Below are 13,126 nucleotides of genomic sequence, written 5' to 3' on the forward strand. Positions count from 1 at the left end.
TGATTTGAAGAATGTCTGAACCGCCCCGATCGCAAATCATTAATATTCAACATGTTTAATATTTACGATCAGAAATCCTGATGTGTGGAGGGAACCCCGAGGACAAACGCGCCCATGCTCTGAAGATTATCAAGTGAAACGAAACAATATCCAATCAGAAAGCGAGATTATGGAAGACGGAAGCAGTCATGATGCAGAACAAAGTGAAATTGATGTGGACAGCAGAGATGGAGGATCAGCTTGATTTGATTTGTTGATTTGTGGCAACAGCACGAATGTCTATACAACGTGTCGTGTATAAAATCATTCCAAACACTATCATTGCAATTTCTTCCCGCATATCATCCGCAATGCTTATTCTGAAGTTTCACAAGAATTTGTGAGAGTTCCCGTGCTCACAGTCAAGACTCTGGTTGAAAATCTGTTCGTGTGTGGTGTGCTGTCTTTGTCACATCATGGCACACCACACACTATAGGAGCAAAACGGTTAAATCTAGGATTTTTTATCCTCATGTTTGTGGTCTATCGCACTTTGAAAATCTTATAAGATATCAAAAATATTTTGGTGTGTACCCAGCATTAGTGGTGGGCAGATTGAGGCTTCGTGAAGCAATTAAACAATTAAAGCAAATTTGACAAATTGTGTCAAGGCTTCGAATCAATCAACCTGGTCTCATGGGAAATACGTACCTCTGCACACTTTTTTGCAGCGCCACAAATATGTACCACCTGGTACGTATTGCCACAGTTTTGAAACACAAATGTCCACTGGGGTCGCTAAAGAGAAGGACTGCATGACATTGTGATCGACAGTAAGAGCAGAGGTATGTACACTAGTATATCCCATTATCCTAAAACTGGTTAACTGGTGTTATTTTTGTGATAAATGTTAGTGATATGTGTTGTTTTACTGAATCATGTGTGCTTTAATGGTAAATGTAACGTTAGAATCATGTGTGTGCTTATGACGTCGGTAGGACATGCAGGCGAATGCCTGGGTGATTTAGCTGAAGTTCATAAAGTTACATCCTCAGAACCCCGGCACACTATCATCATATCGCCAGTTAGGAGCGCATCCATATTTGCAAATAAATGCGAGATATTGCATTACTTTGAATGCTTAATCTGTGTCGTATAGAACTACAGATCCCATGAAACTGTCGCTCGAGCGCCAACCTCCCGCTCTTTCTCGTGAGGCCAATAAGGAAGTGACTACAACTGCAATTCATCGACTGGCCGCTTGAGTTGGCGGCAAAAAGGGAGTCAGTCCCATAGACTCCCCATGTTAAAATGCCCAACTTTACAGCAGAAAAAAACATGTTTACAGCCTGGTTCAAAAAATGATTTTGGCCAAAATAGCTAATTTTGCCCTTCATGACAACTGTGAAGGGGGTGAATTTTTTTATAACTCATCCGTTTAAATTATATTAAGAAGTAAAGTTCTGCATAATTAAGGGCGTGTCCACTTGAGTGACTGGGGGATTGCCGCTGTTGACACTGCCATCGCGCTGGGTGGGCGTGGCTTCAGCAAGTAGCCCCCGCCTTTCTGCCCATTTTTGATTGTCCAGGAGAGTCGCGACGGGCCTCTCTGCACACTTCAGGTGTCTACGGGTGACGTCACTGACACTACGTCCATGTTTTTATACAGTCTATGCTGTCGACCAATTAAGTACGTGATGCCATAATACTGTGCGTACAAACGTGTATTTTCTTTTCTTTTTTTATGCACAACATGGTGTTAATATTTTTTGTTCTTACACTAAGAAACTACATTTCCGTGTAGCCAAATGCCTTATATTAACAAACAATTTAACATGTGCTTGCAGGTTCCAGTCATATCAAAGAGGAAGAAGAGTAAAGTTTTTTATTTTTTTTAGCCTATCAAGGAACAGGAGGTTAGTCTTTCCATGCAGCAGCAACTTGTGCCATAGCCATAATTGCATATGAATGCGTATTACTACATTTATTTATATATTGTACATGCATTTTAATGTAGCAGCTTTAATGTAGTTCGATGTTTCCACTTTCCCTGCAACAGCACAACCACCTCTAACAAATGTTGCTCTTGGCTTTGTGAGCCTACTTTGCCTGGAATTTCTATGTTTTATATAGCAATTTGGTTACAGTTCTCTTACTAAAATAAGTTGCGTTGATTTATTTTTCAGATCGTCACTGACCCTGTATTTTCTTATAAATGTATTGTTTTCATAAATTAATTCAAAACTTTATTTTAACAGATTTGAAGATCATCTGTAATCTCACTATCGCTCTGCCTCATTCAGTACAACGCAGACAGGTGAGTTGATTAATGCTAGGCGGTTGCTCTGCTTCGGACCTTAAACACTTGCATCACCAACGCATTACCGGCACCCAATTACCTTGCATAGAAAACATTTATTTAAGCATTGCCTGGGTAGGGAAAGAAAACCTCATCAAGGTTGTTTCCCACCTTAACCATGGATGTGAAATCCTCTGCAAACCACTACCCATTTATTTTCATTTGTTTTTATGTGTACTTTGTTTTTTATGGTCCTCAGGTATTAAAAAATAAATGACTGAGAGAGTCATCTGATCAGCCTACAGAGAAAAATATGGAGGAGGAATTACACTGTGATCTTGAGGAAATAATGGCTGATTTGGAGGAGATGCAGGTATTTTGTATAAAACTATGTAGCATGCTTTCTGCATCAATCAGTATTTCACTAATGTGGGAAAAGAAAATGGATCATTGGAATTTGTTACTATACCACTGTTTGTATTTTTTGCAACTTCCATAAATGATATTCTGAATCATGTTATTATTTCTTAAAAATGTATATAGTTCGGAGTCATTGTTCTACCTCTTATGTTTGAGTAATACAGAGTGAGGAAGCGGTCAAAACACCACCTAAAAAAGAAAAAAGATTGATCTTAAACTTAGGTGGAAAAAAAGAGACCAAGAAGGATTCTTGGTCTATGAGAAGCGCAAACCAAAGAAAGGTATGGTTTGAGGTTTTAGATCCTTTGATTTTTCAATAAGTATTGTGTAAATCAAATAATTTTTTCCGTTTACTTTACTCTAGACCGATCTGGAAAACCAGTTGCCTCAACCATTGTCTCTTCAAGTAACCCTCAAGAAGTTGAGCTCGGTAAGCAATTGTTTTTGATTTAATGTAGGATTATTGTATTTAATGTGTTCAACCAAATACTGTTTGCTAAAAAAATATTGCCTATTAATACAGTGCATATCTTTGACTTTATACCCTGAAGTCTGTCTATACTAACAGACCGGTAATTTTGTAAAATACATTTTCATATGAGCTGCTCTACAGTGGAAAAGAGTTCCCCTCTCTGTTCCCTATAAGTAATCCCATTTCATGTTGATTTGCATCTTTTCTGTTGTTTGAATGCAAGATACTGCATTAAAATTGTATAATTCTAGAAACTGCAAGCACATCTGAAGCCTCAACTTCCAAACAACATTTTGGAGATGTAGATGCACAACAGATTATTGGTAAGTTTACCTTAAATGTTTTTAACCATCGGAACTGTATCACTGTCTTCACGAAGTCCCTCTGAATGAACAAAAGTGCCAACATTTTATGATAAATATTAAATGTACAAATATCTGAGATATTACTTGTTTAATGTTTTGTGAGTTTGTGCACTTGGTTTACGAGCTTGTAACAGGTAAGGAGTTGTAATCTAATTTTATTTTTTATTGCAAGATTTACAACTACAGCAACTCCAAAATGCAATGGAGTGTGATGAACCCAGATCAGCAGCATCTCATGATTGGGCATTGAGGCAAACCTTGTCTGAAGAACGCTGGGACGAAGCAAGGCCAAAACTCCTTGACAGTTTGCTTGCTTCAGACTGTGTGCATTATGGTCCTTGTGATCACTGCAGCTTGAAACAAGCAGTCATCAGGTGCAAGGACTGTTTCCCGAAACCCCGTTACTGTGGCCAGTGTGACGTTTCTACACATCAACATCTTGTTTTTCACAACCGAGAGACTCTTATAGATGGATTCTATAAACCTCTCCCACCATCAACTGCTGTGCAGGGCCTCAGTGGCCAAAATGTCATATATGAACAAGGTAAGAAGTACTTGAAAGCATTGAAACATGTTTTCATTTTAGTTAATATATTTTTTCTTTCATCTAGTGTGTCTGCTGCCCATTACACGACCAGACAAAATTTGTGATTGTGACCCTCAAAACCTGGCTGTTGTAGCTGGACGATCTGTTGTGCTCATCTGTATAAATGGTATGACTTGCAATATTTCGTATTGTATTTGTCTATTGGCTTAACCTGCTGACTGATGTCTGAAAAGTATCAACGGCTGTCTTTACAATTGGCATTAACATGCGACCTGTATCCGGATGTTGTCCACATACACATAGAAAAGACGAGTGTAAACGCATTTATGATGGCAATGTTATCCGATCAGTGTGTCCAGGTTCAGAGGGAGTCGAGGACTCGTATCTCAGTGTAATGTAAACGCAATACAGCCATCGGTTCTGGATTCACAGGTGGACGTCACCCAAGACCCAAGACCCACCCACTGTCTTTATTCCACCTCCTCTCTCTAGGAATTGGTGCACATAGCTGTGTGGTTTTTCAATACAGATATGTGCGAAATACATAGATTCGCAAATATACTGAAATGTTTGCTTTCGCACCCTAAAGTTCCAGAACCCTAGCCTGACGTCATCATATTGAGATTCTATTAAGAATATGAGTCTGATATTGCTCCATTAGGCTGTGATTATGGGGCTTGTTTCAACCGAAATGCCTCTGCACCCAATAGAATAGACCTACAAGCAATCTTTTTTCTTTTTTTTTCTGGAATGCGAGATCCAATCTGTTATCCAGATACAAAAGCCACTTGATGTGGACAGGTGTAAACACACCGTGTCCTGATTGGCATATTATCCGATCTGCTTGAGCAAATCACGGTGATCGCATGTTAATGCCAAGAGTAAACACAGCCAAAGTGTGTTTACTACTTATTTATTTTCTTTTGAAATCTTTGCAGGTCGCTATGACGTCTTCCTGCCAGTGATGAATTGCAGAGCTTGTCTTGCATCATGGACACCTGAGGTGGTTGACCTGTTGTTTAGTGGTTACTGGCCAGGCACTGTCGAGTTTCAAACTATATACAAGGTAGACCTCTTCACGTCGTTTGAGGACCTGAAGATCACTGCACCTGGGCTTTCAAGACAAGCATTTGTGAAAATGTTACAACAGCGCTCACAACAATTTGGAAGGGTAAGACTTGGAAAGTAATTCGCATTTATGCAAGTCTTACTGGCATGTCACTGTATTCAAATTTTTATAATTTCAGAGTGGTAACATTTGTGGCAACGTGTTCCAAAAAGCTTTCCTTGAATGGACATATTGTCGTCATAAAAGAGAAAAACTCTGCGGCATTGATCACTTCTCTTGCCCAGCTTGCACCCCAGATACAGTTGCTGTGTCTGCAGACGGAAACAGAAAACTATACAGATTCAGCAAAACAAAGGGGTATATTATAACATTTACATTTAATAATTTGGCAGACGCTTTCATCCGAAGAACAATAGAAGCAATCAGACCAACAAGAGGGCAACAATATACACGTGATGTAACAAGTCTCAGTTAGTCTAGCACAGTACACATAGCAATGTATTATTTTTTTTATTTTTTTATCTTCCTGTAGGACAGAGGAACAACCATTTTTTGATGGAGTTTTTCTGGCTAATGACAAAGATGTAGCAACATTTGTTGATTGTGTTCGTGAGAAGACCATCCCAGTAAGATATTTGTCAAAAGATTTGGGATTGTACACGGTGAATCAGGCTCTAGTTTGTGAATATATTTGATATGACACTGTTACAGGTACATGGAAAAGGCATCTGTGGAACATCAACATGGGCTGCAGCCAGGGAGACCTCTAAAAAGACAAACACTAAATGTGATGAAGAGGGCCTAGAGGTGGCAGTTTGCAGGCACAGCATATTGCTTAGAGGGTTGAACATGTTTAGGGGCGAGATATTTGCATACCCTCTGTTTCTGCAGAAGGAACTGGCCACAAAAACAAACTGCAAGTTCTTCTGCACTGACATCATGTGTCGATATTGGCCCTATCTTCAAAAGGTGGCTCAAGCATTCCCAGAAATGCAAAACCTGACTCAGATGAAGCCATTTCTCTCAGTTATGCATGCAAAGGGGCACTCTACAAAATGTGAGGTAAATGTATATTCTTGAACAATATGGTAACTAAGCCTTTAACCATTTTGATATCCATGAACTTGATATTTTTTAGTTTGGACATTTGGTGTGCATGCTGTAGGTGCAGTGGGGTGGCAAAAATCAAACAGGGGCAGGCACAACAATTGGTGAAGAAGTTGAACAAGTGAACAGCTTTTTGTCCCGTGTGGCTCTAACTACAAAATACATGAGTAAGGCTGGTGAGTGGTCCTTTTTTACAGTTCTCATGTATTGTTAAGACAGCTTTTCTTTTTTTCTTTTTTTTATTCAACATACTCTGTGACTAACCACTAATTGAAAAGCACATTTATGCCTCCATCATTACAGCACGAGTAGATATGATCACATTGCATGCCAGAGGATGGAATGAGCGCAAAAAAAGAAACCTGCACAAGTACTTGTCTACACGGTACTTGAAGGTAAGTAAAAAATAAAGATTTCGTCAATGAAGGTTAAATTTAATTTGTCTAAAGTCCACTTATAAGTTGTACATACCAAGTATCTAATACTTTCAGTATTGCTGAAGGTTTTTGTGACTTTCCATTAATTATTCTTTTGAGACTATCCAAAAGACAAAGGAAGTCAAGGAGGACATTGCGGCTATAAAGAAGTGCACGCAAAGGTCTGATGAGGAACTGCAACAGTGGGTCACTGATGTGAGACAGGGGGCAGTTGACAGTAAGTATGTACTTTTTTCTATAGATAAATAAATAAAAATAAACACATTTTTCTATTTTTTTACTTGTTGTGAAATACTCCTCACAGCAGTAGGAGGAGCTCACTGAGAAACCATGCAACAACACAAGTGAAAATCAACGAAGAAATGGCTCGAAATGCTAAGTTAATAATTGAACTTGATGTAGCTTTCTCCCTCAAATTTATAATACTTACTCACCCTTGAAAAATTAGCAAACTGAAAAAAAAATTTCATATTCTTTGGCAGAACATTTGTAGATGTCCTTTTTGTTTTTACATGTGTTCCTACTACATTCTTCTTATTGAATCCTCCTTTTACCATATTTAATGTATAAGGTGTTTTATAGAAATAGTATAGTTGTTCTATTTTTGATAGCACAGAAAATGCATGATACTGATCAAATACCTTCATAAATACTTTACAGCACCAGATGACTTCAGAACAGATGATCCAGTGGCGTTGCAACATCTGATTGAAGGCCTATTCTTGGGCATCCAGCAGAAAAAGAGGGATCTGTATCGAGTAACCGGTAAGTAGCCTCCATGCCTTCATGTACTTGTGGAGTTCATTTTAAAATGTGAGATCTATAGCTGTATCTAAGTAATTTAAATTTGATCATATCTTAACAATGAACAAAGTCTTCCATCTACACTGTGCACTTAAGCCACTACATAACCTTTCTACATTGAGTGAACAGTCCTGCCTTCCTATATGTCCAATGTTACCATCACCCAACTCCCTCCATTACTTGAACATTCCAGGCCACATTCCAGGTTATTTATTATGGTTAAATTAACCAGAGGTGTAGTCAAAATATTGTACAATTGTATTTTTAGTCGCCGATGATATGTGCGCTTTATAACATAATTTGTAAGGAGCCTTTTGGATGTCCATTAGCACAGTGACCAAACATTATGCATATCCTCCTTAAAATTATTTGTTTTTTCTGCAGACCGTAACAAACAGCGACACAAGATCCGAAGACGGATTAGAGAGGATAAGAAAAAGCTGTTTAATGCCATATCCCAATACAAAGATCTTCCAACCACCACAGAATCTGTAGATTCAGTTGAAGACCTTCTGGCAGCAGAAAGCCCTATCTGGCCTTGGGATTCTGGTTTGTAAAGTTTGACATTAATAGTTTTAGTGAATTTTCATTTAAAAGATTAACTCATTAAACTCCGACTTTCAAAGGAAAGAGGCCCAACATGTGTTTTTTATTTGTTTTGGAACAGACTATAATCATTTTATTTTTAAACCGTTTTGTTTTTGCCAACTCGCCATTCCTCAGATTAATGTGTCAAGGTGGCTCGCCCTTTTTTTTTCACACTGTAGATTCAACACCAATCACTTGTTGCCTATGTTGTAGGGACAAAGAATTGTGCCATTATTGGATTTTACTCTCAAAAAGGCAATAAGAGGTAGTATTTTAATATGGTGATTAATTCAATTTGTCATTTGTCTTGATAGAACCTGACACTTCCTTAGGCATGAAGAAGAAGGTTTTTGACAGGGTGATGCAGCTGGAGAGACTGATTGAGGAAGAGGCTATACTTTTAGAGGAAATGAAACAACATTGGACTCATCTTACAAGAACCTGCAGGGCCTTGAAGGACCAGGCTAATGTACTAGCAGATGACCTGGCCACACAGAGTGAGTACTAATTTCTTAATTCTGTTTACTTCATATAGTTATATTTAACTGCTTGCAGATGATAATTCATACAAACTGCAATATTGATGTTTTGGTTAATTGTTTTTTTTTAATTTATTTATTTATTTTATTTTTATCCCAATTTGATTTTTAGGCTACCCTTCAGGACTGTCTGGTCAAGCTTACCATGGCCTGCACAGTGCTGTCCTCCAAAAATGTGAGGAGATCAAAACAGACATGGTAGCTGTGAAAGAAACCTACTCCCAAATAGTAGTAAATGGGAATGGTGGATCTGTTGTTGAAGAAGATGATGAAGACCCATATGAGAATGTCTCCACAGATGCCTCTACGGATGATGAATTATAGATTCTCTCTTCTCCACTGCACAAACTGGTTTCCTGACTGAGTAGCTCAAGTTAGCTCTCCCCATTGTAAATAATAAAACCTTGAATCTGAATTTTCAATCACTGTCTGACTGATTCTTAATTTCTTTAGTAAAACAATTATCATCATTATTTCAGTTTTGGTTATAATTTGTTGTTGTACACATTTGTTCACCACATATTTTCTACATTGACAAATTGATCAACAATAGAATATATATATATATATATATATATATATATATATATATATATATATATTTTTTTTTTATTTTTTATTTTTTTTGTCACAACACGTAAGATCACATGCAATACCTAGTCTAGCTAAGCTTCCAAATCTGTACAGTACATACTATAATACAGTAGCCTATACTAAAATTTACTATAGTAAATTGTTTCACGTCCGAGAGTATACGCAAAATAAATACAAACAATGCCATATTTACCCAAATATCATTCATATGAAGCACATTAATCCTTGCTGCTAACACAAAATGCACAAAAAAAGCATTATTGTTTAGCTATGCTAACATCACATTTTTAATCACAAAGGGGTCAGTTTAGTAAAGCCATATGGCCAAACAAACGTTTTAAGACTTCGGCTGCAGTAAAACCTTTATTCTGACTTTAAACCCCTATTTTGCCAGCAAGACGAGCTGTGGTGCTCCAAAATATCTGAAATAAACTAACAATATAACTTTTTCTTAACATAGATCATCTAAATACAGTGTAAGTACGTCTTCGTCTGTACTATATGGTTGATATATTCCGTAGATGTTTCTTTTTGCAACCTTATTTACAGCAATACTTTGCTAACTGGAAGAACTACAAAAATGACAAATTTGTTTCAGGCCGCATTGCGCTGCTATAGGGAATTGTAGTTTAAATCAATATAACCTATTACTTAGAATTGGAAGTTATAAACAATTAATTAATAGTACACCTAGGGATATAAGTGGATGTTAATAGCATTTGTGTGATAATATTTTAAATACGTAACTGCTGAATAGGTGAAAATAAATTTTGACCATAATTGACTGCACCCCCTTTTAGTGACTCTATCCACAAGAGTATAGTCACATAGCTAAAGTGAAGGGCTCTTTACAACAATTGGTCCCATGTCTGTAGCCCCTTCTCTTCCTGAATGACAAGGCTTTCAACATGTGCTGAGGTCACAGTTCAGAGGTCAATATTTCAAAACAGGACCCATTTCTCATCTTCATACTGGCATATATTATTCTCCAGGCCAAGACATTTTCAACAATGTATTTGGGTTAGTCCTACATAAGGCTTTAATTTCAACATTTCATGGACACAGCCCTGACCCAGGCATAGTTTCAGTGAGGCATTTGGAGGCCCAACCTCCAACCCCACAGGCAATGTCATCAAAATTGTATTTATTACAGTAGTGCACATATGTATGTACCACGCCCAAGTAAAATATGCACAATTTAAAAAATGTTTTTGCATGAGCCAAGAACTTGTGAGCATCTTTATTCATCCAGAGTCAGTCAATTATGTGTCAGCCAATTATCTGTTCAAATGGTACTGAAAGTTCACACAACAGGTAATGCTATCACAGTTGTGTTTATTACAGTAGTACACATATGTATGTACCACACCTAAGTAAAATATGCACTATTTAAGTGTTTTTGCACTTGAAAACACAAGTCCTGAACTTGTGAATATCTGCATTTGTCTAAAGAATAAACCAATTATGTGTCCAAATGGTACTTTAATGGGAAGTTCATTCAACAAGCAAAAACATAATTGTTTTTATTACAGTATTGCACATATGTATGCATCAAGACAAAGAAAGATATTTCTCCATACAGTTTTACAGAATGTCAGCTAAAGTGGATATGATTTATGACTATATTGATGTACATTTAGATGATGCGATATGGAAAGCATAACAGAAAAACATGTATGGTTTAATATCGATTTGATGGTGTTCATTAACAAGTATGCTGAAACTACAAACAGTATATACATATTGCATTCATAGCTTACATACATACACAAAGTATAATATGGAAATATTGAAGTAAAGTACATTATAATTATTGTACTTCATCAGATTTTTTACATGCAAAAAATAACAATGATTTATTTAAAGCAAAATACCGGTAATGCATTGTAATAACATGCAAAATTACTTTTAACATTATTAATCCGCTACTTGGTGATGTCAGTCAGGAGAAACAGCAGCTTTTCTGTTTTTGTTGTCAGAAAAATAAGAGACAAATAAATGCAAATATTCATAAGAATAGTACAATTTCAGTTTTTGCTGATATCTTCTTTCATTTTTGAGTTATGAATTTAAGAATGAAGGCAGGTAAATATATCTTAAAAACTTTTATGATATAATTGACATTGTATAAAAGTGCTGGAAAGGAAAAGACCTTTACCCATAGTTAGTATGTTGTCCTTGTTTCTAATAACAATACATAATCTGAACTTTTTAGCAAAGTGCCATTATTTATATTGTCAATACTTTCCTGAAGATATGTGGCTCTTTATTATCTCTAAGCTATGGGTGAAAACACTTAGTAGCTTTGGTTTGAAATGTAAAAATCAAAGTGCACTATTTTCTAACAGTTGGGTTTCTGATGAAAATTCCCTTAAACTGTAAATCCCTTCATAAAAAGCGCTGTTTGATATAAAAGCAAGGCAGGTTTATTTAGGACACATCTTAAGTGCACCAGTCCTGTGCTCAATGGAATCGAAAGCGCCTATACTGCTGTTTGCATTTACAGTCTGTCTGTGTTGACTTCTGAGTGACCTCCGATTGATGAGACTGGTGAGCCCATAGGTAGCATCCTCTGTCAAGTCACCGAGACCTGTAGACGAATTGCAAGGAAAAACAGAAAGAAAAACATGACACATCATCACACAGCAGTCAAAGCCCCGAAAAACATGACAATTCCAAATATCTACAAATATTATTCAGTGCTGAATTAGTAACATCAAAATAAACTTTTAATCATTATCGTTACTTGTCAAAAGAAAATCCACCTTCATGAAAATTATTCTAAAATATCATACAAGTGACTATAAAAATGTTTGTGCTAGAGCTTGTGAAATTGTAATAGACAAGCATTTCATTTGTGATTACTACAGCAGAATAACATATGACATATGACAAAAAGATTATCACAGGGGTCAACCTTTATAATAAACACAAAACTATTTTTGTGTCAGATATAATTTTCAGAATTTTCTTACCATATACCCATTCTCTCATTTCCAGGTGAAGGTGAGCTTTAAGGGTTTCCAGTTCCCAAAGTGGATCTGTATAGCTTTAGAAGTCTAAAAAGACAAGATAATTATTATTAGTGTATGAACCATTATTTTATATTTGTTCTCTGATCACCTGATATTCATAATACAGGTTATTTTGTTCAATCCTGTTCAGCTTGTGTAAAACAAGTAACATTTGTTTCTTGGAAATTGAAACAGTTCTCTTTCTAATGTATTTAAATCTATTTATAATTATATGCCAATATTAAATCAATTTGATGCTTTGAATGCATAATTATTGCATTGCCAATGAATAATAGATCAAAAGACAACTACTACTGGTCTTCTATCCAATTACAGAGGCAGATAACGATAGTACATCTACACGGCATGCCAACTACTGTTCTACTTCCTGCCCTGGGGTGGAACCAGCACCATCATGATGTTCTCCGCTCAATGTCATCTGGACAGAAGGACACAAACCTGAACATAAGGCATAAAGTAGAGCAAATATCTCCAACTACATCAAATTTAATTAATCTAAAATTTAAACAGCCACAAAATATAATAGGTTTCTTCCTGTACCATGTCCTACCCATCCACCAAGTTACAAGAAATCCTGCTTACAACCAATATATAGACAGTACATATATAACTACATACACAGACAAACACGTGAGAACATAACAGACGTACAGACGTAGATATAACAGTTATTCAAACAAAACTGACAATTAACAGAGGATTTTTAATTAGGTTATTTATAAAGATCTGTATGTACTCTATATAGCATATGCAATTTAGGCAATGAATTACAAGTCAATAACTTTGTTTATGTTTGTAGTTATTTTATTCATTATAAAAGAAAATACAAAATAAAAATAAAAATGTAATTCATTATTCAAGAAGGGAGGAG

General features: G+C 36.4%; 1 protein-coding gene and 3 long non-coding RNA genes across 6 annotated transcripts; 3 read left to right on the forward strand and 1 right to left on the reverse strand.

Moving 5' to 3' along the window:
- The first annotated feature begins 744 nt into the window (after positions 1–744).
- On the forward strand, positions 745–2,895 carry LOC127952740 (uncharacterized). 3 transcript variants are annotated; one of them, XR_008153034.1, is made up of 5 exons: positions 745–824; positions 1,827–1,895; positions 2,238–2,296; positions 2,538–2,651; positions 2,863–2,895. It is a non-coding gene; the product is annotated as an uncharacterized LOC127952740 (long non-coding RNA). The 3 variants fall into 3 exon arrangements; XR_008153035.1 differs by having other exon boundaries at positions 2,855–2,885; XR_008153033.1 differs by having other exon boundaries at positions 746–824; positions 2,538–2,895.
- LOC127953046 (uncharacterized) lies at positions 2,896–6,894 on the forward strand. Its single transcript, XM_052551940.1, has 13 exons — positions 2,896–2,979; positions 3,063–3,128; positions 3,422–3,493; positions 3,708–4,079; positions 4,147–4,248; positions 5,021–5,253; positions 5,330–5,508; positions 5,684–5,777; positions 5,863–6,213; positions 6,317–6,434; positions 6,562–6,653; positions 6,795–6,844; positions 6,879–6,894. Exons 4-13 carry the CDS (start codon positions 3,737–3,739, stop codon positions 6,892–6,894), a joined length of 1,578 nt encoding a protein of 525 aa, XP_052407900.1. The 5' UTR covers positions 2,896–2,979; positions 3,063–3,128; positions 3,422–3,493; positions 3,708–3,736.
- A 6-nt stretch (positions 6,895–6,900) lies between these two features.
- On the forward strand, positions 6,901–8,035 carry LOC127952744 (uncharacterized). The gene is made up of 3 exons (XR_008153040.1): positions 6,901–6,912; positions 7,356–7,460; positions 7,884–8,035. It is a non-coding gene; the product is annotated as an uncharacterized LOC127952744 (long non-coding RNA).
- A 3,662-nt stretch (positions 8,036–11,697) lies between these two features.
- Positions 11,698–12,693, reverse strand: LOC127952750 (uncharacterized). The gene is made up of 3 exons (XR_008153047.1): positions 12,569–12,693; positions 12,196–12,279; positions 11,698–11,810 (listed from the first exon to the last, which is right to left on the reverse strand). It is a non-coding gene; the product is annotated as an uncharacterized LOC127952750 (long non-coding RNA).
- Between the last annotated feature and the right edge of the window lie 433 nt (positions 12,694–13,126).

Source organism: Carassius gibelio, chromosome B3, assembly GCF_023724105.1.
Source record: "Carassius gibelio isolate Cgi1373 ecotype wild population from Czech Republic chromosome B3, carGib1.2-hapl.c, whole genome shotgun sequence".
NCBI classification, from domain to species: domain Eukaryota; kingdom Metazoa; phylum Chordata; class Actinopteri; order Cypriniformes; family Cyprinidae; genus Carassius; species Carassius gibelio.